Source organism: Neophocaena asiaeorientalis, unplaced genomic scaffold (genome assembly GCF_003031525.2).
Source record: "Neophocaena asiaeorientalis asiaeorientalis breed wild unplaced genomic scaffold, Neophocaena_asiaeorientalis_V1.1 scaffold45, whole genome shotgun sequence".
NCBI lineage: Eukaryota > Metazoa > Chordata > Mammalia > Artiodactyla > Phocoenidae > Neophocaena > Neophocaena asiaeorientalis.
Window position 1 is genome coordinate 11,209,913 of NW_020174642.1, and position 27,778 is coordinate 11,237,690.

A 27,778-nucleotide genomic window follows, 5' to 3' on the forward strand; every position below is an offset into this window, starting at 1 on the left:
AATTGTACATCCTGCTGTGGGTCAGCAAGTATCACGTTTCTTCATGCTTGAGGCCCCGCAGAACCAGCACGGGGACCAGACCAGGTCACTACACGGACTCCCATGGACACCACTGCAGATAACACTGTCTCCGTCACATTCCCGGATACCCGTGAGGACACGTCAGTGATCCAGATTATTTATGCATGTGTCGGTAAGATTTTTCTTTAGCTAGGTCTAACAATAAAGCATGATTCAAAGTGACTAAAGTTTCTAACCTAAGTGAGCCGGCCAGGGTGGAGACAAGGGCCGCGGCATCCTCGGTCTCCTGACTTCAGTGGAGATGCTTCCAGTAATCCACAGCTAAGTGAGTCTCCGGCAGAGATCCTCTACCAGTTTAAGGAAGTGTTCTTCTATTTTTAGTTTGCTAATAACTATCGAGAATGGAAGACTAATTTTATCACTGATTTGTTCTGCTTTGATTAACGGTACCCTAATGGCAGAATATAAAATTTCATCTATGCTACCAGAACAACTTTATGAAATCAGATCCTGGACATTCCTATTTATTTTTGTTTGTCTGAGCTGAGGAGGATCAAAAGAGATATATTAAAGTTTCCTAAACCTAACAGATTTTTTTCCCCATTTCTGCTTGTCCTTCCAGCACTTTTTGCCTCTTTCCTTGCATTGGTGCTATTTGGTATATAATTTCATGACAGCTATAACTTTACTGAAGACAGGACCCTTAACTGATACAAATGTAGCCTTCTGTGTTCAATGAATTTGAACCTGATGACTCTATTTTCTACCATACGAAACACTCTAGTTTTACTAAAGAAATACTTGGGGGGGAATGAAGCATTTGGCATCATAAACTCAAAGTCATTTTAAGGTAGTTTTTTGGGGAAGACATTCTTCATGTTATGACTACATACGGGAACTCCCCAGTGAAACATACATTCTAGCTACATACTTTAGTAGTTTCCAGAGACGACATCCCAGCAAACCACGGCTCTTGTCTGCAGACCTTGGGTTGTTCCTGCCCTAAGACTCCAGTGTGACCAGCAGAATGCAGCGCAGCTGCTGCACGACTTTCAAGGCAAGATAGAAAGAGCCTGGCAGCTTCCAGCTCCGCCTCTCGTCACGTGCTCTAGGAGCCCTGGGTCGCTAGGAAAGAAATCTGACTCTCCTGAGGCTGCCGTGATGCAGACTACAGAAAAAGCACACTGCTGGAGAAGCCTGGGACTACACTAGGATAGGAAGATGTCCCACTAGCCCCCAGCTGTTCCATCCCTCAGCAATCTGAGTCACCCCAGCTGAGGCCCCAGACAGCAAAGTAGCAGCAAATCCTCCCTGCCAAGCTCTGAGAAAGTTGCAGGTTCCGGAGCAAAATAAATGACTACTGTTGTTTAAAGACAAAGTTTGGGGGCAGTTTGTTGCCTAGCAACAGATAACAGGAACATCACTAATACATCACTGAAGAAAAAAAGTACACTGTATCAGAGCAGGCGACAACACCCAACAAAACACAACAAATATACTGGTAAATGAAGCCCCCTATCATGTATTCAGTATTATAATAGCAAATGCCAATGCTGCATTCCAAGCAAACTATGAAGTAAAATAAACGTGAATACATTCCTGCTCAGATAGCTCCAGCATTTGTCAGTCTGTCTGGGATGCTTATGAGTCAACCATAGGACTACAAAGGACTGCTGGTCTAATTTTCTGTTAAAATGTACTCTTTTTTTCCTAGGTTCATTTTTCTTTAAAGTTTATAAATATTTCTAGAAGCTACCATAGTAATTATATAATTTAAGGAAGGAAACTAGTGTGAATTATGTAGGCTGATAAAAACACAAAGAGTTGAGGCAGATTATGTCTGATAGCTTTGCTTTAGGTTGTAACAATTCTGTCTCATTTTCGACAATAGAAATAATAATAAGGTACTGGCATAATGACAGTCATACAGATCAATGGTAGAACTGAGAGACCAGAAATAAACACTCAAATTTATGATCAACTGAGTTTCAAGAAGGGGATCAGGACAATTGAATGGAGAAAGGATAAAAAAGTAATCTTTTTAACCAATGGTGCTGGGACAACTGAGTATTCACATGCAAAGAAATAAAAACTGGACCCCTGCCTCACACCATACATAAAAATTAACTCAAAATAGATCAAAGACCTAAATGTATGAGCTAAAATTATAAAACTCTTAGAAGAAAACACAGGAGTAAATCTTCATGTCCTTGAATTAGACAATGGTTTCTTAGATATGACAACAAAAACACAAGCAACTAAAGAAAAAACACACTGGATATCATCAAAAATTAAAACTTTTTTGCTTCAAAAGACACTATCAAGAAAGTGAAAAGACAACTACAGAATGAGAAAAGTTTTGCAAATCATATGCCTGATAAGGGACTGGTATCTAGAATATACAAAGAACTCTTATAACTCAATAATAAAAAGACAAATGACAATTTTTTTAACATCTTTATCGGAGTATAATTGCTTTACAATGGTGTGTTAGTTTCTGCTGTATAACAAAGTGAATCAGTTATACATATACATATGTCCCCATATCTCCTCCCTCTTGCATCCCCCCCCCCCCCTCCCTATCCCACCCCTCTAGGTGGTCACAAAGCACCGAGCCGATCTCCCTGTGCTATGCGGCTGCTTCCCACTAGCTATCTATTTTACGTTTGGCAGTGTATATATGTCCGTGCCACTCTCTCACTTTGTCACGGCTTACTCTTCTCCCACCCCATGTCCTCAAGTCCATGCTCTAGTAGATCTGTGTCTTTATTCCCGTCTTGCCCCTAGGTTCTTCATGACCTTTTTTCTTTTTTCTCCTCAGATTCCATATATATGTACAATTTTTTTTCTTTTCATTTGGTTGCACTGGGTCTTATTTGCAGCTCGCGGGCTCCTTAGTTGTGGCATGCAAACTCTCAGTTGCAGCATGCATGTGGGATCTAGTTCCCTGACCAGGAATTGAACCCAGGCCCCCCGCATTGGGAGCGGGGAGTCTTGCCCACTGCACCACCAGGGAAGTCCCTCAAATGACTTAATTTTGAAATGGGCAAAGGACTTGAATAGACATTTCTCCAAAGAAGATACACAAATGGCCAATGAATACATGAAAAGATGCTCAATATCATTAGCCATCAGGGATATGCAAATCAAAACCATGACAAAATACTACTTCATACCCACTAGGGATGGCTATAACCAAAAAATAACTTTAAAGTGTTGGCAAGTATGTGGAGAAACCTCATGCACTGCTGGTGAGAATGTAAAATGGTACAGCAACTGTCAAAAAATGGTCTGACAGTTCCTCAAATGCTAAAAGCCATATCATATGACCCAGCAATTCCACTCCTAGCTGTATATCCAAGAGAAATGAAAACATATATCTACACAAAAACTTTTACACAAATTTTCACATCATTATTTATAATAACCAAAAAGCAGAAACCACCCAAATGTCCATCGATTGATGAATGGATAAATGTGGTATGGCCAAACAATGGAATATTATTCAGCCACAGAAAGGAATGAAGTACTGGTACACGCTATGACATGGACACCTTGAGAACACTATGCTAAATGAAAGAAGTCAGTCACAAAGGACCCCATGTTATATGATCCCATTGTATGAAATGTCCAGCACAGGCGAATCTAGAGAGACAAAAAGTAGATTGGCTGCCTAAAGCTAGAAGAATGGCAGGATTGGGGAAGATGGCTGAGGTTAGCAAGCTTCTCCTTGGGTGATGAAAATGTTTAAAAATTGATTGTGGAGATGGATGCACATTATATGAATGTACTAAAGCCATCGAGTTACATACTTTAAGTTGGCAAAGTGTATGGTATACTTTTATCTCAATAAAGCTGTTAAAAAGTAAATATAGCAATAATAACAGTGGGGATATGACTGGCATTTCAGTGGATTACTCAGTCTCTACTGCTCATCCTGGACCTGTTCTCCATAAACTGCTCTTCTGAAGCGCTAACACTACATCACGTTTCTTGAAAGAAACATCATAAAGTTTCCTCTATGAATACTGTGACTGACTTACTGTTTGCTTTTTGTTTCTTTGCATTTGCTGTGGTACTTTCTTATCAAGTCAATGATTTGGCTCTCAGGGTGTGGGAGTGGGCCAAAGGCCATGGGTAACCTCAGTCTGGAAACTGCCTCTGTACACTATGTATGGAAACCCCCTTAGAGCTGGAGGGAATGCCCAGTCCCGCTGGGAAGTGGCTCCCAGAAGCCAGTTTCTCTCCCACTTGCGTGACCTGGCTTCTGTGGTGAGAAGTCAGGCTAGAGAGAAACGCCCTGTAACCTGAGGGCCAGCTGAGAGGGGTGAGTCTACTGTCCTTCCCTGTTTGCTGCTGTCAGTCTGCAGTGTCAACATGACTCCCGGGAAATGTTCCCATACCTCTTGTAACCTCCTCGCACTTTCACCTGCCAAACCTGCCTCACCAGGCTGGATAAGTTTCCACCATGGAGTGAGCGTGCTCTGACCGTCAGGACGCCCAGTCACAGAAAAAATCAAGGGCAAGGCCTATGGTGACAGAGTGCCACTGCCAGCCAAACGCTATCGCCTGTTGACCCACCATGAAGGAAACAGCTCCAAGCAGAACCCCCAACTTTCCTACGGCACATCTACAAGCATAATTCCTGTCCTTTCCATTTGCTCACATTCTTTCCCTCAACACGCAACTGCACTCTCAGGAAAGAAAGACTCCCGGCATCTTCTGCTTCTCCCAACCCGTAACTGTGACTCTGGGACCATCAGCAGAAAGATACTCCTCCCTTCTCTGGGACACAGCCCCTGCAAAGTTTAATGGACAGATGTTTATTTTGTAAATGGAACAGATAAAGAAAAGGCACTACAGAAGGATAATTTTTAGAAGTCCCAGAAAATTCTCCTATACACAAATTAGAGCCGATCTGAATATTATTTGCCCATATACTATGTAAGATTCGAGAAATAACCAAAGAATTAACAATAGTCCCAGAATCCCGGTTCTATGGACAGAGTTAAACAACTGGGGCAAAAGCCAAAAGACTCCAGATGATTCTTCTCACCTTTACCTCATCTTCTCTAGAGCTAAAGCCACGGAAGGCCATAGGCCACCAATGACCAGCTTAATAGAAAAAGGACTAGTAATTCCTTGTACCAGCCCCACAATCGCTTAATGCTACCTGCTTAAAAAAAACTCTAACGGTTGAGGATATGGATTTGTCCAAAATCTGTGAACAATTCCTCTTCTCCGTCCTGCCTGGAGCCACTTCTTTACAGGAAAAGATTAATGCTCAGGTCTCTCTAGTGTCACATTCTATAAAATTGGCCAATTTACTTGCCTTCACCTAGAAAAATCAACAATTCACCCTGAAAGTTATGTCCCCAGGGATTCACTGAAGTTCTATCCTGCTTCTCTCAAGTCTTAATCCCAGATCTTAAGGATACAGTGGAGCTCTTTGTGGGGTCCTTCTGATCCAACACATACCTAACCTCCTCTTAAATTCCATTAGTCTGGAAAACTCTAAGGCTGACTGTGTTTATCTCCTCACTGAGGTTGCTAAGAAGGGAGATGAGCTTCCAAAGAAACACTCCAATTCCGCAAAACAACAGCTCATTATCTAGGCCATACTCTGGCAACTGAAGGAAGGGCATTATCTAAGGAAAGATTACACAGTAACCCAAATTATCCAAGACAAACCACTGAAAGACGATGAAGAGAATTTCTGTGATTAACTGGATATTGTAGATGACAGATACCAAATTCCCCTGAATTGGCAAGACCAGTTATATGACTAGACTAAATCAAACATGTCAGAAGCACGCCCAGGGGACAGAGAAGCCAAAACAGCCTTCAGCAATCTCAAAATCTCTCTCAACAATTACCTCTAACATCCAGGAGTATCATAAACCTTTCTGTCTATGTACATGACGGGTTAAGGTGGTGCTCTAGGGCAGTGGTCTCCAAGCGGCAAGGGGGGATGATTTTGCCCCCAGGACACAACTGGCAACATCTGGAGACATTCTCAGTTGTCACACCTAGGGGTTGCTTCTGGCCTCTAACGGGTAGAGTCTAGGGATGTTTCTGAACTCCTACAATGCACAGAACACTCCCCAAAACAGAGAATTCTACTGCCGAGGCTGAGAAGCTCTGCTCTAGGGACATTACCTCAATGATACTGCACACACCAAAGACCCACTGCCGCTCAGAGCCTGTCACCTGATCCAGGAGGCAAGGCTCACGGCCCCCTTTTCTCAAAGCAGCCGCACAAGTCCAGGGCTGGGGCAGACCTTAGTCATCATCTGGGGTCTAAGACTCTTTTCTCAGAAGATGAAGCTGAGGGTCACAGAGTCAAGAACACAGGGCTGGCCGGTGGTAGAAGCAGAACTGGACACTGGGCCTCAATCCCGCCCACCCTCCGCACTGCTCCCCTGAGGTGGAGGAGCCAGGAGCAGTGCTGCTTGCTGACCCAGGGCGCTCTGCTGTCAACTCTGTGGGACTGTTACGTCCACAAAAGATAAGCTGGATCCAGTCCTGCCATAAATTATCAACAATCAAGAAGTAATTTGGGGGAGTTCCCTGGCGGTCCCGTGGTTAGGACTCGGTGCTTTCACTGCCAGGGTCTGGGTTCCATCCTGGTCAGGGAACTAAGATCCTGCAAGCCACGCAGAGTGGCAAAAAAGAAAAGAAAAAAAGGTAATTTTGATTCTGTAATCATTACCTAACATTGTTTGAATGAAGAAACCCAGAATTAAGAGGCAACGAGTGCAATTATGACTTTCAAATAGTCAAAAAGTAGTTCGAAAAATAAGTTTTCCACTTGCAAGCCAAGCAAGTCAATCTTCACAGGGCTGTGATAATAATTTGCCATCTTCTTTTAAGTTCTATATTTGTCCACTTATAAAAGTTGTTGGAGGGACTTCCCTGGTGGCACAGTGGCTAAGAATCCGCCTGCCAACGCAAGGGACAGGGGATCGAGCCCTGGTCTGGGAAGATCCCACATGCCGTGGAGCAACTAAGCCCGTGCGCCACAACTACTGAGCCTGCACTCTAGAGCCCGCGAGCCACAACTACTGAGCCTGTGTGCCACAACTACTGAAGCCCGTGTGCCTACAGCCCGAGCTCTGCAACAAGAGAAGCCACCACAATGAGAAGCCCACGCACCACAACGAAGAGCGGACCCCACTCGCCGCAACTAGGGAAAGCCTGCACGCAGCAATGAAGACCCAACAACAAAGACCCAATGCAGCCATAAATAAATAAATAAATAATTTTTTTACAAAAGAGTTGTTGGAAACAATCGCCCCCCCCATGTGAAACAGGACCTTGGTTTACGATGTGTTACCACTTCACCATAGCTCAGTAACATTCACAACAATGTGTAAGGTAGTCAGAGCAGGTATTACCATTCCACTTCGCAGATAAGGAAAATAAAGTCCAGAGAATTTACATCCTGGGAAGTGGACTAGCTGGGCCTGAAAATCCAGACGCTTTATACTATTTTAGTCTATTAGTAAGAACAGTGACTATGGATGAGTAAGAAATTTCATAATTTCAATGTTTAAACAAATCCTTGACATCCAGTTTTTGTTTAGGATACAGTAAACTGAAGAGAGCTACACCTCCATTCTTTAAAAGGGGCAGTTTAGATAATTCAAAAAATCACAACTTATCTCGAACACATCAGAGTTGAGGCTGAAGGTCAACCAACTGATATGAAAAATAAGAAAAGGCAGGTGCTGCAAGGAGAGCTGTGAGGCAAGCACTTGCTCACCTGGGGCAGACGCTGGAGGCCAGATAAGCCAGCCAGAAACATCAGCTAAGAGGTGTAGCAAATTGCCAGGCGAGCGGCTGCCTGGGCTGCTGGCTGGCAGAGGGGCTGGCTACAAAAGGAAGGGGAGGGCAGATAGGGAGATGAGGCGGAGGTAGTGGAACTGTTCCAGGTCTTCACTGTGGTGGTGACGTGACTGCATGCATTTGTCAAAACTCACAGGACTGCAAAAAGGTGAGAAAAAAACTAATGGGTGAGTTTACCGTAGGTAAACTTAAAAGAAGAATCGTTGTTTTAGAAGGCAGAGGATCTATCTGACAGCTAACCAAGGCGTCTGCTGTACTGCCTACTCCCCGTGCGTGGGACAGAGTCTTGGTATCTGACACACATAAGGCCCCAATGCCTCTGCAGAGCAGCAGGAACATAGTACGTGATCATCCCGTAGGATTCACCAGCGCGTAAGGGGAATGTGGACACGCCCACAACCAGGCAGGGAAAAACAAAGCCAGGTTGAGCTTGTCTGCTGGGCAACAGGCTGGCAATTCAAGCAGCTCAAACTCACAACTCAGCAGAATGAAAAGTCACATACATCATAGACCTTTGAGGTCACCTACAAATAGCGGAAAATCTAACCATCAAATCTGCAAATACCTTCTGCTAAAAAAGAGACCTTAAAGGAATATTGAAAGGTGGAGCAGTGCAAGCCTCCACCAGCTGAAGGCGCTATGATGAAAGTGCATTCTGCAGTCCTCCAGCGGATAAAGTGCCGGCCTAAATCAGGACTGGCTGAACACCGTCCGGGTCTCAACGTCTGCCCCAGAAGAATAGCACCAATTTCTAAGGGATTATGAAGAAATCATCTACATGAGATCTACTTCGTGAGGATTTCAGTAGATGAAGAAATGTAACACTTCCCCTCTCATTAACAGCAGAGAACAGCATAGCATACAGCAGAGGCGAAAAAGCAATGTAAAAAAGTAAGTCATAGCTCTATATTTAACCATTTCATTGACTTAGAACAAAAAGCCTTAATACTCCCTAGTATATACCACCTCCTACTATTTGAAGATATTAGTGTTAATTATATAGCCATCTGGCTTTATCCTTTACAGCAGTTTTGCCACAGAATTCTATCTAACTATAATCTTTGGGAAAATTTTACTAAAGAGACAATTTAGGGTTTTGGAATTCTTTAGTTACAACACCAAAACAACAGCAAGAGTTTAACTTAAGCTCTGCTTAAGGCTTTTACTTTAGCTAGACATCAGTAAATGATGATGATTCCAAACAACAAGTAGCTAAACTTACAGTTTTGACTTCTGTCCACGTAGAGAACTGACCAGAACGTGCAAACTCACCCTGTGCTCCTAAGACTACTGGTTGCTACTCACCGATACCTATCAGAATCCCTTGGAGTGATGTTCCACAACATACACCTGGTCCCTACCCCCAATTTACCGAGTCAGAGTCTCCAGGGCAGGAGCCTATTTGAAATGTTCCTGAGAGGTGTTTACGCACACACACCCCGACTGTGATCACTGCTCTGGAACTCACTTCTGAAAGTCACTACGTTTGAAGAGAATTACTCACTTGTTACGATTCCAGCCAAAGCAAAAACAAACTGATTTTCATCAGAATCCAGCTCCTTGACATCCCCATCCAGTGACTTCACAAAACTCTCCATTGTTTGACCGGTGATGTTGAAAAACTTCAAAGCTTTACCCTGAAAGTTCAGAAATGGAAATGTCACACCCTTTCACAAATACCAGTAGGAAAACACTTTCAAAGTGCAGGACACAGAGGAAAGACTCTGGTTTTAATTACAGAAGCAATATTTTTAAATCTATTCCCTCATTAAAACTTCCCAATGAAAAGATCAGAAAAAAAGAAGTTTGGGGCATGTAGAAAAATTACCCTGAAGACTGACATAGTAAAATACATGAGGGAAACAGTTCAAATTTATACAATGATAGAAGTACTGGGTTGAATTCACCCAAAAACATACTAGAAATATAGTAGAAAAATATGTTCTCTATTCTAGGCATGAAACCAGAGGTTTTCAAACCTTTGGCAGAAATTGTTTTTCAAATAAAATCTTAACTGAAACCACAACATGTAAGAGAGAGCAACGGGCTCATCTGACAGTTTCAGTCTTCATTACTCAGCAGAAAGAGTTTCCAAGTTCCCAGAACCTTGAAAGCACTTCCTTGGCGGGGGCAGGGTTCTAAGGAATAGTTTGAAAACCAATGCATTTACACATGTCACAAGGGAACTGCATGGGGTGATATAAATATCCTAAGACTGGATTGTGGGGATGACTACACACCTCCAAAACTTAGCTAGAAAACACTAAGCTGTACACTTACAAATAGATGAATTTTACGACACGTAAGTTATACCTTAAGAAAGCTCAGTAAACTTTAAAATACATTTAGTCCCTCCACTGTTTTTATTTCTGCAAATGATGAGTGACATACTACTGGCCTCCCGCCAACCATCCGCCCTTGACGGATGGTTTGCCATTCAGGACCACTCGATTCTCCCAGAGTCAGATAACAGTCCTCCCGGGCTCCTTCTGTCCTCTCCGCCATGGACACCACCCTGTCACAAGTCCTGCCTCACCCACACAGCTCTCCACTTCCCATCCCCTATTCTACTGGGGGGAGGCCTTCCACCTTCCACGTAGTCTTCCTGGCCAGTCTCCACACCCACAACCCCACCCTCCCTCCATCCTCACTCACTGTCAGGTTGAGCTGCCCAAATTCCCCTCCTGTCCTATCACTTTTTCAATCAAAAAGCCTTAAGGAATCCCGTCCTAGCACCCACTGGACAAATCATCAACCACACTGGCCCTCCACCCTGTGTCAGATGACCCACACACTGTCCCTATGCCTCACTCCAGGTCTCTGACTGCTCTACTTCTCCCCTCCTGAGGGACCCTCTTCACTTCCTGCCACTGCTGCCTGTGCAGGTTAATCAAGGTTCATTTCAAATCTCTCTCCTCTGTGAAGTTCCTTGGCGTCTGTATGCACTCACATGCTATTAACATATAACATTCAGGCAATTAAATATTAGATTACCCTGGAGTAACATACGTAAAAGCACTTTAAACTTTGTTAAACGCATACAATGTCAAGTAATAATACTGAAGTGGAACTATCTCCACAAACAGCATACAGATTCCGGGAGAGAAGGGATCTTATTTCGTTCATTTTACATACCCCCCGGAGACCAGTTACAGTGGGCCCTACACAGATGGTATTCCAGAACTATCTGATGAACAAAAGAAATGGATTTAGTCTGTAGGCGCCTTAATGGCTGCACTGTGTCCTCTAAGTCGCACAAGCACTACTCAGCAATGTCCAGGCAGCCCGCGGGCGTGCTTACTCCTCCCAGGATGGCTTTGACCACCTCCTCACTGCTGGAGACGCCCCACAAAATGGTACAGGCTGCTGCGCCCATTCCTGTGCAGTACTCTGCCTGCTGCAGGAGTTGCTGCTTTGCTTCATTCAGCTGCTGTCGAAGAGCCAGTTTCTCCTGAAATCGAAACAAAATAAAATCAGAAAAATGCACAGCTTTCAACCTCAAAATCCCTCTATTGTGTTTCCTCTTTCAAAGGTATTTTTAAAGAAAAGAAATGCACACAGAATATAGTAAACAGTTGGTAAACGTAAACTAGCCCTTAGAGAGGCATAATGCATAAGTTTTTTAAAAACTTCAGAGGCAAAAAGAACAGCCACAGAAAAGAACATACTACCGCATTAGAGTTTATAAATACTGCCGAAGACTTGAATTCATCTTCTTTTAAGTAAGATGGATGACGAGGCATCTCAGGTCCCCCGTGGCTATGCCCAGGACAGCACCAACTAGGACACCCGAAGAAAGTAACAAGCTAACACAGCAGTCCCTACATAGAGCAGTATTTCTAATAAAGGTGCCTGCCGCCGCCAAGTGGCTCACTCCACTATAAAAATGCCATGTGACACAGCCAAGACCAGGAAGGAAAGACAGGAGCAGAGGCAGGAGAGGAGTGAGAAGGAAGGGCCTCCCTGGCGTGCCCTGAACCAGCAAGCTGAGCACCAGCGTAACGAGAACGGAGGCCAGGCACGATTTCTCAGCCTCTGACCAGCACTGGGCTTCTGAGGCCAGGGCTCTGAACAAGTGAACTGTCCCCCTGATGTCACCTCTGACCACACAGCACTCCTACAGGTTCACCTTCAGGTGGGTCTTGGGTGATGTGGGGCTTCCTGCCCATCCCAACTGTCAACACCAGTTTCACTATTCCTTGTTACCTGAAGTTCCCTTAAAAGAGGAGAGCATTTCCTTACTTAATAATAGATAAACTTAAAAATACAAAAACCTGGTAGTTCCCTGGTGGCACAGTGGTTAAGAATCTGCCTGCCAATGCAGGGGACCTGGGTTCAAGCCCTGGTCCGGGGAGATCCCACACACCGCAGAGCAGCTAAGCCCGTGTACCACAACTACTGAGCCTGCGCTCTAGAGCCCGCCAGCCACAACTACTAAGCCCTCATGCCACAACTACTGAGTCCGCATGCCTAGAGCCCGTGCTCCGCAACAAGAGAAGCCACCGTAATGAGAAGCCCGTGCACCGCAACGAGGAGTAGCCCCCGCTCACCGCAACTAGAGAAAGCCTGCACGCAGCAACGAAGACCCAATGCAGCCAAAAATAAACTAATTAATTTTTTAAAAAAGAAAGAGCTATCCCTCTCCTGTAACCGTGCCTATGGCCTTAAAAAAAACAAAAAACAAAAACCTAACTTCATTTATACTGAAGTATAATTAGCTCAACAGCCCACAAAGTTAAAGCATATGAGATGTTTTAGCTTTTTCTTCTACAGAGGTGAGTGCAGGACAATTAGAGGGGGCTTTTCGCCTAGTGGAGAAAAGGGAGCAGAGGACCACAAATCGAACTTTGTTGACTTTGTAACTTGGCCTAGGGTGGCATTCATATCTACCTGGGGACAATGCATTTGGTAATCAGAGCTTCATACACCTTCATACATATAGTCACATTTACTTTAGGAGAAAAATGGTCACTGAGCCTATGACACATGCTAACACCGCTTTACGTGATTTATTAACTCTGGGTTTTTAATATCTGGCTTCATCACAACAGTTGCCTAGATTCCTAGATTTGCGCTTCAGCCACTCAAGCCAAGGTGACATATGCAAAAACTGTATCGCAGCATTTCCTTCAGAATTCTGGCTTTTCTCACAGTTGAAGCAGGCTGCATTCTGATTAGTCTGGTTACGGTGGCTCTTCTCTAAGATCAACAAGAACTGTTGAGAGTAGGCGTCAGAACTGTCTTCTACGGTCACATTTGGTGGTTACAGGCAGATATGCCCTGACACAGGGCTGCACAAACAGTACAATGATATCAAGAGGAACTCAAAGAAAATAATTCCATTCACAATAACACCAAAAAGGAGGGTATACTTAGGAACAAATTTAAGAAAATTAGTTCAAGCCCTGTACAGGAAAAACTACGAAGCATTACTGAGAAAAAGTAAAGATCCCAATAAATGGAAGGAGTTACCATGCTCAAGGGTTGGAAGGTTCGATATTGGTAAGAGGGTAATTCTCCCCAAACTGATCTACAGATTCAACACAATCCCGATCAAAATTTCAGCAGGCTTATTTGCACAAAGTGATCATCTGATTCTAAAATTCATATGGAAATGCAAAAAAAAAAAGTTTGAAAAAGAAAAGCAATGTTAGAGGACTAACACCACCTGATTTCAAAACAAAACAAAACAAATCTACAGAAATCAAACCACTGTGGTAACGGCATAAGGATAAACATACAGATCAATGAAACACTGACACGTATGGCTACTGATTTTTTAAAAGCTGCCAAGGCAATTCAAGGGAAAAAGTAGTATTTTCAGCAAATGATGCTGAAACAACTGGATATTCATACATGAAAAAAAAAACCTCAAAATGAATCATAGACCTAAATGTAAAATTTCGAGAAGAAAACCTCTGTGACCTTGCGTTAGGCAAATGTTTATTAGCTATCACAACAAAATCATACCATTAAAAAATTAAAACCATTAAAAAATTATAAATTGATGGGAATTCCCTGGTGGTCCAGTGGTTAGGACTCAGTGCTTTCACTGCCAGCATCCGGGAACTAAGATCCCGCAAGCAGCACAGTGCAGCCAAAAAAAAAAAAAATTATAAATTGAACTTCCTCAAAATTTAAAACTTTTACTCTTCAAAAGACACGAGTAAGAAGGTAGAAAGACAAGCCATGGACTAAAAGAAAATATTTCTATATCTAAAAAAAAGACTTGTATGAAGAATATATAAAGAACTCTTACAACTCAAAAATAAGACAAATTAAATTAAAAATAGGCAGGACTTCCCTGGTGGCGCAGTGGCTAAGAATCCGCCTGCCAATGCAGGGAAAACAGGTTTGAGCCCTGGTCTGGGAAGGTCCCACACACCACGGAGCAACTAGGCCCGTGTACCACAACTACTGAAGCCCGCACGCCTAGAGCCCGTGCTTTGCAACAAGCCACCACAATGAGTAGCCCCCGCTCGCTGCAACTAGAGAAAGCCCGCACGCAGCAACGAAGACCCAACTCAGACAAAGAAAATTTTTTTTAAAAAGGCAAAAGATTTAAATAAACATTTAACCAAAGAAAATATATGAATGGATAATAAACACACGAAAAAATGTTCAAGAAAATTAGTCATGAGGAAAATGCAAATTAAAACCACAATGAGATACCATTACACCCACTAAAATGGCTAAAATCTAAAAGACCAAAAATACCATGGACAATCATAGGCAAAAAAAGAAAAAGAAAAGAAAAAGAAAATAATGAACCTCAACGTTTAGTTCACATTTTATACGCGTCGGGGTAGCGCGACGGGGTCTCTGTGGTGATGCGACGGTGCTGTACTTTGAGTGCAGAGGTGAGTTCATGAATCTACACGTGATAAAACTGCACAGAACTATGCTCGCACACATAAGCAAGTGCAGGCAGAACTGGTGAACTTCAAACAAGTCTAGGTAAAACTGGTGAAACCTGCACAAGCACTGTGGATGGCACCGATGTCAGTCTCCTGGTTTCCCTAAACTGTAGCTGTGAAAGCTACTTACCGCTGGAGGAAACTGGGTAAAGGGTATTGGGCTTCCCTGGACTTTCTGCCACTTTCTGTGAATCTATAATTATTTCAAAAACTGTCTTAACTAAAACACAAACTGGTTCGGGTGACAGCTGTACAACTGCATAAATCTACTAAAAATTATCAAACTAGGCTTTTACAACAGCTGAATTTTATGGTATACAAAATACACCTCAATAAAGCTGTATTCTAAAGAGAAACAATTATCAAACTCTGATATATTTACCTAAAGCGAATACTCATACATAACAGGGTAGCAAGCACAAAATTTCAAGATTCCTTTAAAATCTTCGTGTAGTTCATTTCTGATTATAATAACTGCACCATCCTATCAGTTACTTTTTCTTTAAAAACTTTCCTGAAATAATATACAACGTTTGCAACAACTTCCCATTTATCATCACAAAAGCAGCAACTCTTTCCTAACAGACTAAAAATATAGATAATGAAAAAATAGCAGTCCATATTTAAGTTAGTTTACTGACTATGAAAGATGCTGCCCTAAGAAAACACACAGAGAGGATGAAGCCATAGGTAAGCCGGGGAACCATGGCTCCTTAGAGAGAATGCTGTGACTCTGCCCGTTGTCTGAAACAAGTCCACGCGCACGGGGAAGCAGGCCAGGCACTAAATGCTGTGCCAGCAGAGACGTTGTGGAAGGCCTCAGCTAACCCTACAGTAGCAGCACAGTCCTTCAAATAATAATTCAGACATCCTCCAACAGCTTCACTGGTGCTTTCTTCCCTTGAGTTCAAAGGCTGCTATTGCCAGGACTCTCCCGGCCCACCCCTTAGATCACAACAAGGCCCAACCAGGCCCAAATTGACCCCATTAGACTGTCACTGAGGAAACACCTCAACGGAGGGCACGAACGAAGCTTTTCTTGTCCCAGTGACGAACCTCTAGAAGGTTGAGCGCTGCTTCTCACCCAGCATCTCCTTTACAATTTTGAGTCCACACTTTGTTTTCTGATCTTTCCTTTCATGCTGGATTCAGTGATGTCTGCTTTCTCCTTAATGACTTTTACCCCAACTGAAGTACTTACTAGAAATACTGTAATTTAGTATCTAGCCCTGGATTCTTTCCTAGTTCCTCAACTCTAAAATAAGCTTCCAGAGTCCAGCCTCATGGTCTGTACAGACCTGGGCAGAAAAGGCCACAGGAAAGGAAACTGCCAGTTCCCTACAGCAGGAAGAGACAGGGCCTTGTCACAGCAAACTGGCAGGGGCTCCAACCTGTATTAAATTGGCGGGACTATTAAGCAGGAGACCTAACTGGAAATAGGTAATGGTTTAACCTAAAATATTCCCACATTTGAACTAAGGTCAAAGTGTCTGGGCAATAACATGCTGATGATCTGACACTACTTTACCACAGCCATTCCCTCCTCTATTCTGGCACCTTCCCTGAGTGGCTTATTTTTAAGCATTACATCTAAAATGCCAGCCAAACATGCATTTTTTCCTATGCTTATCAATTTAAAATATAGGAAATCTAAGATTCTGCCCAATTTGGGCTTCAACCTTAACAAGGACGTCTTGGTATTTTAAGGAGTACAGAACCAATGGATTGCATTGTTCACATTTATCAAATTCCTTCTCGCCTGCTGGTCAACTTCCTTCAGACGATGAAACTTTTAGGTCCAGACAAATTAACCATGCGTCCGTCCTAGTGTATCATGATCTGAACAGAAATGACTGAGCTTTCAATGTGTGACACTCAATCTAACTCAGTTTTGAGACTAAAACTCTTTCCCTGGTCTTCTCTACGCGCTTCTCTACGTGCTCAGTATTAAAGTCTATACAGTCCATTTCTCCATCCGTCTGGAAAGATGTAGTTGAGCCATCTTTTTCAAGGAGAAAAACAACCGTGGCTTCCAGTTCTTTGATGAAACCTCAGATGCAATGGCCTTCTAGCCAAGTGTCTGCAATTTCATATTGCTGGAGCATTCACTGTATCTCTGGGAGCTGCAGCTTTCTGTAAGTTTGCTGTGGCTGAACCAAGAAAGAAGGCATATGCAGATTTCTACAGAATTTATGATTCCATAAAAGATTTTGAGGCGATGAGGAAAGCTACTGTCTCTCAGAGTGTAAAATGATTTTGGAATGTAAAGAATGTCTTTGGGTTGATTTCCATGGCAGTTTGTCACTTACCTGTGTTCCTAAACTAAGAAACTAAGAACTATGAATATCTGGGTTAAGGAATAGTTTTTCTTGATAAATAAACAATTAACAAATACGTGGGCGAAAAATAAAGGCCATACAAAATCCATCGGTTTTAGAAAACCTCCACTGCAGCCACAAACCTTCAGAACTCCTCCACACAAGGAGGTAGTGTGACACAAAGCTTAGCACACGGCAGTGGGGCCTGGGACCAGCCTCCTCTCACTCCGGCAGGTTAACAGCACCTGCTGATCCAGCTGTGCTGGGAGAAACAAGTGAGATGCATGGACAGCTGCTGACCGCCTGCCAGCACACAGTTAACAACACATCCTGGCTTCTGTCACTAGTACTATTACTCCTTTACTATTCCAACATAAAAATTCAAGCTCCGAATTTCAGCAGAAGTGGCAGAAGAGTTCTAGTTTTACAGAAAAGGAAATAACTTATTCCACGCAAAAAAATGTATAATTTTCAAGAAATATTGTTAGTCTCCCCAAATATTAAAATGAAATATAATTGGTTATTTCTAAAATATCAGGAAATGATGTGTGAAGTTAATTACAAATACTTCTATTTAATATATCTATCTCTGATTATAAATCATTGTATGCATGATTTTTTCAAGATTATTATGAGTTTTAATAACTTGGATCCGGCTTTTAAACACTGAATTAACAGTAAGTGACTATCAAGGCACCAAGTAAATAATCCCCCACATTAAATGGTTGTAAAATCCAAACGATCAACTATTTTCCAGCCCGTTCAGAATAAAGACATGTAAAAATGCAGCGTCTTGAGGCCTCCGGGCTGGGCTGTGGCCGGCGCCACTTTGCGGTCACGGCCGCGGCGCTGGCACTTCGCAGGGACCCTGTGGGCGTCGTACCTTCTTCTCTCTCACGCTGTCCTCTTGCACAGATTCCAGGCGGGCTTTGAAGTGCTCACAATCCATTCTCAGTTGCTCTAACTCTTGCTCTTTCCTTTCCAGATCTAGAAGAGACAGAAGAATATTCAGTATTTCAAATCACTAATCTCTCCTGAGCATCCATTTTGCTTAATCTCCTCTTAGGAAAACCTGATCTCTTAGGTAGGGTTATTCACATAACCAGTCCTTGAATAACCAATATTCTAACAGTCCTGCTTTTTAAGGTTTTGTCCGTTTTTTGCCCATGGCAGAAAGCACCTTTTTGTTTTCTGTTTTCTGTTTCTGAGACTTCATTTTACTGCCAGACTTGCACTCAAGGTTTTAAGAAAGCGTGTTATTTAAAGGATTGAAGGCAGGGCTGAGCAGCCCGACTGTCTCATGGCACAGACTTGCATCTGCTCCATAAAAAGCAGAAGGCAGCTCAGTGAGGAGACGGTGCCAGCCGGGCTGATTCACAAAGCTCGTCTCACCACGGGCAGACTGACTGCCCAGGAACAGCTGCTGCCGCAGTCAATGGAGAAGTGAAAGCAGCGGCAACGGAGACAAGAGGTGGCCACAGGGAAAAGTGGGAGGTAGGGAACGCTCCCTCTCTACCACGTTCATTCAGGTGATGACTCAAAGGGCCAACAGAAATCCCCAAAGACATCCGTGTTAATAACTCTGAAATCAACCGTATTGTCCACTCTAAATAAAAAATATTATGCTACAGAAATACTGACCTTCAAAAAGCAAAGAAACAGGTGCTTTAAAGTTTTAAGTGCCTTGACTTCAAGGACCAAGATACCATCCGTTTTCATGCTAACATATACCAAGATCTGAGCACGGGCTTGTGCTCAGAGCTACTGGTGTAACTTCTTAATTAAAGTAGCGCTGCTTGGGGACAGTGATTCTCAAACTTTACTGTGCATCAGAATCCCCTGGAAGACTTGTCCAAGCACAGCCTGCCGGGCCCCATCCTCAGTTTCTGCCTCTGAAGTAGGCCTGAGGATCTGCATTTCTAACAAGTTCCCAGTGAGGTTGATACAGCTGGCCTGGGAACAGAGTTTGAGGGTGACTGCTTCAGGGCAACAGCTACATCTCTCACCACCAACAAAATGAGATCAACACACAGCCAGCAGAGCAAACAACGGAGCCCAGCCCTAGGGATGTAAACTAGCGGGAAAAATGGAGGGCAGTACAAGGCAGACTGCCCTGAGAGCGCCTCATAGGGCCTCATAGGGCCGATGCTGGAAAATGGAGCATCACTCCACCCTAGAGAAGTGGCTCCCAGACACTTCCTCCAACGGACAAAAGAGAAGGGGTGTGGCTTTATGACCTAGGGGTCTGGGATAGCAAGGAAAGCCCAGACGAGACACTGGCGGTGGGGGTGGGGGGCTGGGATCAGTGCCAAGAACAATGCAGGCATTCCAAAAGCTCTGGAAAAATAAAGGGAGGCCTACATTTTCTAGAGACCCTTTGCCCTAGAAGGGAGATTAAAACCTAAAGCTAAATATTCAGTTAACGATTGTGAAACAGCTGGCAAAGCTTCTCTTAAAACGGGTTTCTTAGAAACTGGGGTGGGATGTATTATGCCACAACATGACTTTCACTGGAATTCTTAATTTTGTCCCACTAATCCTGGCCACCCAAGAAACCAACTATATCAATCAAGTGCTATACTCTGAAAAATACATATCTGCCTTTTGTAACGATGTTAAACTTATGAATGAAATGTGAACTGCAAACGGTCACAGACAAAAAGAAACAAAATGAACAAAAACTGAGATAAAATCATTGGTGGCATAAAACTTTTTCTTTGCAGTTAATTTTTAATTTTTTTCTTCTATTACTAAACTGTATATTACTCAAACATGGTAAAGACGACAGGAAATAACATGGCTCACGTGTAAAAATATGTAGGAATTAATTATGACCACCCAAAAGACTCACTATGGTAATTTCATAATCTCTCACGCTATATAGCTGCTTATGACCTCACTGTAAGTTAACATAACAAAGGGACGGGGTTAAACCATCCCACTCTACCCCCCAGAGTTCAAAGGCAGTATCAGGGGTGTCAACCCACCCACCCCAGGCTCTCCAGGAGGCAGGTGGTGGCTTTGTGCTGTACAAGGCCACCGCCTTGTGGCGAGAAGGGAGCACTGCCGCCACCTCCCTGCATTTTCAACTTGGCCCACACGGCGGCATGCCTGCCGCCTGAAACACAAGGGCAGGGATCTTCACGTGTTCTGATGCATCTCACGAGCCTAGAATAGTACACGGCACCGATCAGGCACTTTATAAATACTTGTCATGTAAATGAATTTCACTTCTTCACACAGTCCAGCTAATCCTTGGATAAAGAAAAAAACTCAGCTATTTTGATTGTATGTCTTATTCTTCTACAAGAGGATATATTGCTTTTGCAATTTGTTTTAAAAATCAGGGACAGAAATAATACATATGCAGTACATTATACATGGTCAAGACATTACCTTACCCAGCCTCAGCATTAGAACAAGGAAGAGGCTGCCACCCAGCCTAGACTGTATTTCAACTGCTAAGCTTTAGCATTCAGAATGAAGGAGAAATCTAACTGAGTAAAAGGGTGGCCTAGACAGACTATCAGTATATAGAAACAACCTAAATCACAGGTCATTTCAACATTCTAAGTTCTGAAACTTAGAATCCTTTTTTGATAGCTTTAACAACATGAGAATGACTGTCAGCTTATCCACAGGAAGGGTACAGAGAGCCATAAATGAAAAGCGGGGTGACTAAAACCCAGCCAAAGAAATGTAAACTGTAAAAAAAGGGATCGATTTCTCCTACCCTTTACCACCTGGCATGTTTATAATACATTATTAATTGTAATGTTTAATAAATTATCAGCTATTTCATGTAATAAGAAAAAAATATGTTTTTAATCAAAATAGCTCAGTAAAGAGTCTCAAATCCAAACTAAGGGCTTTTTAATAGCCATCAACTTTTACATTCTTCTCACTAATAGGTTTAGAAAAGAATTTAGAATTAGCTACTGATGGAATCCATCTTTACTATGAGCTGAGATTTGGAGGGTATGTTAGTTTCCTAGATCTGCCATAACAAAGTACCACAAACTGGGTGGCTTAGAACAGAAATGTATTCTCTCATCATTCTGGAGGCTACAGTTTGAAATCAAGCTGTTGGCAAGGACACGCTCCCTCTGAAATCTGCGGATGAAGGATCCTTCCCCGTCTCTTCCACCTTCTGGTGCCCCCAGACGTCCCTGGGCTTGCAGCAGTGTAACCCCAACCTGCCTCTGCCTTTGTCTGGCCTCCTCCCTGTCTCTTCACATTATCTTCCCTCCGTGTACTTCTGTCTCTTGTGTCCAAATTCCCTCTTTTAAGAAGGATACCAGTCATACTGGATTAGGGCCCACCCTAAAGACCTCATTTTAACTTAATCGGCCTGTCAAAAAATGTAAGTTGAAAAAGTAAAAAGATGAGAATATTCCGGGATTCATTTAAACACAAAAAAACCCCTCAGTTAAAGAGTTTAAATGCATTTCCAGCCAAACGACACTTTAATTAGCTGTCAAATTTTTAAAACAAACCGAAAGGAGTGGGGGAGGAGAGTTGGAACCAGAATATGGAAATAGAAATTTTTTTTCCTGCGCTGCCAAAAATCTGCTTCTTTTCCTAACGTAAAGGCCACCGGAGCACTCTTTCCTAAGAGGAAGGAAACGTGTGACTAATAGGAATCTGTCCTGTGCTGGCACCGCCAATGTACTTGGCTCTACCTTTTCACACCTCCACGTTGCAGCTCCTCAGTCTGCCCGAGAATTATCAAGGAAAAGGATCTGATCCTATCCTTTTTATACCCCCACATCACCTAGCAGAGCTTGACACATACCAGGCATACGGTGAATACCTACCTGACTGACTTTCAACTGAGTTCTAGCGCAGAAAACGAAGATCAACCTTGCTGAACTCAAACGAATTCTGTTAAAGTAACTTCCCAAACCAAAGAGTCAGGGACTTCTGCTTTTCATTCACTGGCATAAAATACAATGTTAACAACTGGGTGGTCGATAGTGATCTGTCCAAGCAACACATGTCTCCACCCTTCCACCTTGGCTACCTTTCTGCTCCTCAGTCCACTGAGCCCCAAACAGCAGTCCATCTTCTCCTTTCCCAGTCCCCTGCATTCTGGACAGTCTCCACGCACCCTTCAGATCCACTCTCCAACCTGCTCTGTCCCGAGAGGTAAAAGGTTGAACCCAACCTCCACAGCGACCGGCTCCCCTGCCTGCTGGATTTGGACAGTGGGTCCCCACAGGAAACAAGCACAGGAGGCAGGGTGGGACATCGACTTACCCACTGCATTACCCCTGCCAGGTTCGAGCAGCCGTGGTTTCCTCCTCCGAGCTAGGCACGGTCCTGCCCAGCACCCACCCTCCTGAGGCACGGTCCTGCCCAGCACCCACCCTCCTGAGGCACGGTCCTGCCCAGCACCCACCCTCCTGAGGCACGGTCCTGCCCAGCACCCACCCTCCTGAGGCACGGTCCTGCCCAGCACCCCCCCTCCTGCCAGTCTGGCCGCTCGCTGGGAGGCCACGGCGCCCCACTCTTCCAGGTTCTGGGCCTTCGCCTCCCTTGTGCTGGTTCCCCAAACCCTGCCCACCTTGGTCTGTCATCGCTTCATGATATGCTCTGTTTACCCCTTCTGTTTCCTGCGAGGAGCTGGACTTGATACACTCTGGTATTTATTATCTCATATGGGCCACAATAAACCTTTGGTCAAATCAAATAATACCTTCTTGGCACTCACTCTCTAATGATTCTCTCTCTAGTTCATATTTCTTCTTTTTCTTTTCTTTTTGGTGGCTGCACCACGCAGCTTGTGGGATCTTAGTTCCCCGACCAGGGATCGAACCCACATCCTCGGCACTCAGCAGCGAAAGCGCGGAGTCCTAACCACTGGACTGCCAGGGAAGTCCCTAGCTCATATTTCTATGGGCCAGAATAATTCTTCTCTGAGTTGAAACAGAGGCCCCCTCCTCTCTTCTCATTAATATCAAACTCTTGGGCAATTAATCTCAAAACACCCCACAAATGCTTTAGAAATCACGTAGTGCAGTGCTTTTCAAACCCCACTGCTAAGAACCCAAGTGCCTCAGGGATGCTTATGGTTCTGTAAACATTTAATTAGTATTTCCATTTTACAATATGTTTTTCGCTGTTTTATTTGGAAATAATTTCAAACTTACAAAATGCTGCATGAATAAAAATAATACAACGAATACCCACATACCCTTTACCCACACTTACATACTGTTAACATTTCACCACATTTGCTCATCATTTGGACCATACACAAGCATACACACAGTACATTTTTTCAGCCAGTTTAGAGTAAGTTACATATATCATGGTCCTTTACTTCTGAATACTTCAGTGAACATTTTCCAAGCATAGGGATAATGTCTTAGTTACCCAGTATACACGGTTGTCAACTTGAGAAAAATTAACATACCTTTACCTAATCTACCACAGACATTAGAATTTTGTCAAATGATCTAAAATTGCCCTTTACAGCATTTTCTTCCTTCAAGGTACAGCATCTAGTCTAGGATCAGGTATTGCGTTTAACCGTCATGTATCTTTAGTCTCCATTAATTTGGAACATCTCCACAGCCTGTGCTATGTGTGTGACTCCACAATACGTCTTTAACAATGTAAAACTCGTAACAACATACACGGAAGAACCATTTCCAGCTAGCACGGTGATGCAGCAGACCAATCTTCCCCCCCCACGAATAGGCAGGAAAGCAGAATTTGAACAAACCAGAAAAAAGTTGTTTCAAAGTATCTGGGAGTTACCAAATCGTGTAGGCCTTGAGAGCCGAGACCTAGAGAAGAGCGAGGTGCACTGAAGTGAGCAAGCCCAACTTCCCAGCCCACTCTTCCCCAAGGCACCTGCATATTCAAAAGCAGCACAGGCAAAGAGGCAGCAGAGCTAAGCAGAGCATCTCGCCACGGAGTACAGAGCCACTAGGCAGCCGAGACCTAGGGCAGGCCGTGATCCTGGAGGAGAGGGAAGCACAGGGAAAGCGCAGAGGGGCTGCAGAGGGAGGCGGGCGGGCGGTGAGTGGAGAGAGGCCAGGAGGCCAGGCGGAGCTGTCATCAACCTCATGGCGCTGGAGAGGTCAGAACGGAAGGTCAGCGCACTCCCCTGGTGCTCCAGCGGGTAAGACTCTGCGCTCCCAGTGCAGGGGGCCTGGGTTTGATCCGTGGTCGGGGAACTAGATCCCACACGCATACTGCAGCTAAGACCTGGTGCAGCCAAATAAATAAATAAATATTTTAAAAAGAGAAAAGAACTGAAGGTCAGGCAGGGTCCGCCTAGATGGAAGGACTCTGGGAAATGACTCAAGCTCTCAGTTAGACCCCCCTGAAGAGCTAAAACCCTAAGAGGGAGAATGAACTAGACACAGGCCACCTCGAACTAAGACTGAAACCAGCCGTGAACCAGCTCAATGCCTAACTGGATTTAGGTGAACTACTCTGACTCCATTCTAACTGACTGAGAGAAGCCGGGGGAAAAAGTCCTTGCTGGAGAAAAATATCAAATCCAGAGCCTCTACACACTTCATTCTTTAAAATCCATTAATCAATAAAAAAAAATTACCAGAACTACCAACAGGAAAAACAGACAACACAAGCAGATCAACGGGTGATCCAGACAATGGATTTATCAGACTCAGACTCTGAAATAACTGTGACTGATATGTTCCAGAAATAGACAACAAGAGAGTTTCATCAGGGAGCTAGAATAAACAACAACCTGGTAGAAAATCAACACAAAAACTAATAAATACTAGCATTTAAAAATAATTTTAAAATAAATAACAGAGCTAATAAAGAATTGAGAATCAGACCCACATAAAACTAGCTACTATGACAAAAGACATTGTAGCACAGGAGGGAAAGACTGCCCTTTCAATAAATGGCATTGGGTCAGTTGGCACAGATGGCTAGTGGCTATTTTTATTTATTTTTTTTTTGCGGTACGCGGGCCTCTCACTTTTGGGGCCTCTCCCGTTGCGGAGCACAGGCTCCGGACACGCAGGCTCAGCAGCCATGGCTCACGGGCCCAGCCGCTCCACGGCATGTGGGATCTTCCCGGACCGGGGCACGAACCCGTGTCCCCTGCATCGGCAGGCGGACTCTCGACCACTGCGCCACCAGGGAAGCCCGCTAGTGGCTATTTCTAAAACAGACGTAGACAGCATAGATCATACAACACCTTCATCACCACAGAAGGTTCTACTGGACTATGCTCACAGAGGTAAGGTGCTGCTGTACAGATTTCAAATTACACAAGGTAACTTTTTCTCTCTGCTAAAAACCTAGTCAAATGCCTCTCCAGTATATCATGGCTGCACTTCTTTGCATTCATTGCGGATATGCACTCTACTAACGTTTAAATATATTTATTTAAACAAATAAAATTTTTAAGTTAAAACTAATGTTGCAAATTTTAAAATGTCAGTAACGACACTGTAGCTTATGTTCGGCGTCAACACGTAAAATTAAATAATTCCAACGCCTCTGAGACTCTGAGTGAATATCTGACAGACTGCCACTAAGGTGGCAAGTTGCTGTTAAATTATAGCATTTAACATCTCAAATGCAACACAATTCATTTGGAAAGTGTCTTCTATAAGACAATGAAAATTTAAACAGGCTGAGTGGCTTTTCCATCATCTCTCTCCAAAATGAACACCTACCAACCAAGAAACGCAAGAAATTCTTAGACTTAGTGGCTTAATTGTGAAACAAAAGTATCTGACCCCTCTGATTTCAAGCTTCAAGATCAGTTTAATTGAAAACTGTCCTCATGTTACAAGGTGAGCTGTTTAAAACATTTCTCATTTGCAATTCCTTATCTCTGGGATTTGTCTTTTTCTTGCTACTTAACAACCACAATTAAAAATAGAAACTGGACACTGAGGATGGTACTGCAACCGTCTTCCAAAATGTCTCACATTAAATTTTTGTTTTCATCAAAACACCTTCATTGGGGACTTCCCTGGTGGCACAGTGGCTAAGAATCCGCCTGCCAATGCAGGGGACACGGGTTCGAGCCCTGGTCCAGGAAGATCCCATATGCCGCGGAGCAACTAAGCCCGTGCGCCACAATTACTGAGCCTGTGTTCTACAGCCCGTGAGCCACAACTACTGAGCCCACGTGCCACAACTACTGAAGCCCGCACGCCTAGAGCCCGTGCTCCGCAACAAGAGAAGCCACCATAATGAGAAGCCCGCGCACCGCAATGAAGGGTAGCCCCCGCTCGCCACAACTAGAGAAAGCCTACACGCAGCAATCAAGACCCAACACAGCCAAAAATAAATAAATAAATTCTAAAAAAAACCACCTTCATTGCACCCACTGATTTTAAAAGTAAATGTTATAAAACTGAATTTTTAAAATAATTATGCAGGAAATACAACATTCATTTATTTTACATATTGAACAACCATATACTATATAAAATTTTATTTTTTTAAAAAAGCAGGATTCTCCCAGTTTAAAACAAATTCGTGCCATGCGCTGATGTAGTGATACCTCCTTCACTGTTGGAAGAACGTGCACCAGAAGGGACGACAGAAAAGGGGGGTGAGCTAACTTTTACTGAGTACAGCTGAGCCCTGAACAACACGGGAGTTATGAGTGCTGACCCCACCCCACCCCCCAAAGTACAGCTCTGCATCGGCCCTCCACACCCGCCGCGAGGAGGGCTGTGCGGCGCCGCAGCATCACGGGGACCCGTTTACTACGCGAGTGTCCAGGGCCCCTCCACCTGAGGACGTCCTCGTCCTCTCCCTGGAGGGCGCCCCAGCCCCGCCTTACCAAGCACGTGCCAAAGGGGAGCTCACTGTAACGCTTGAGGCCTCCAGTGAGGCAAGCGCGGCTGTCCTCGTTCTAGACAGGGAAACAGCGGAGACGGCCCACAGCAGCAGTGCACAGACCACTCCTGCATCCCCGTATCCCCCCGCTGAGCTCTGCGCCCACCTACGGAGCCTAACCAGACCAACCATTTCTTCTCACGTCCTGTCCACTCCATCCAAAGTGGCTAAGAATCCGCCTGCCAATGCAGGGGACACGGGTTCGAGCCCTGGTCCAGGAAGATCCCATATGCCGCGGAGCAACTAAGCCCGTGCGCCACAATTACTGAGCCTGTGTTCTACAGCCCGTGAGCCACAACTACTGAGCCCACGTGCCACAACTACTGAAGCCCGCACGCCTAGAGCCCGTGCTCCGCAACAAGAGAAGCCACCATAATGAGAAGCCCGCGCACCGCAATGAAGGGTAGCCCCCGCTCGCCACAACTAGAGAAAGCCTACACGCAGCAATCAAGACCCAACACAGCCAAAAATAAATAAATAAATTCTAAAAAAACCCACCTTCATTGCACCCACTGATTTTAAAAGTAAATGTTATAAAACTGAATTTTTAAAATAATTATGCAGGAAATACAACATTCATTTATTTTACATATTGAACAACCATATACTATATAAAATTTTATTTTTTTAAAAAAGCAGGATTCTCCCAGTTTAAAACAAATTCGTGCCATGCGCTGATGTAGTGATACCTCCTTCACTGTTGGAAGAACGTGCACCAGAAGGGACGACAGAAAAGGGGGGTGAGCTAACTTTTACTGAGTACAGCTGAGCCCTGAACAACACGGGAGTTATGAGTGCTGACCCCACCCCACCCCCCAA

General features: G+C 43.9%; 1 protein-coding gene across 1 annotated transcript in view; it reads right to left on the bottom strand.

Annotated features, from left to right (window-relative positions):
- The window catches only part of HSF2BP (heat shock transcription factor 2 binding protein), an 84,744-nt gene that overhangs the window by 49,481 nt on the left and 7,485 nt on the right, over positions 1-27,778 (bottom strand). The window contains exons 3-5 of the mRNA XM_024758365.1: positions 17,988-18,091; positions 11,171-11,320; positions 9,374-9,506 (exon numbers count right to left, since the gene is read on the bottom strand). Coding sequence (XP_024614133.1) covers positions 9,374-9,506; positions 11,171-11,320; positions 17,988-18,091 — 387 coding nt within the window. The remainder of the gene's footprint in view (positions 1-9,373; positions 9,507-11,170; positions 11,321-17,987; positions 18,092-27,778) is intronic.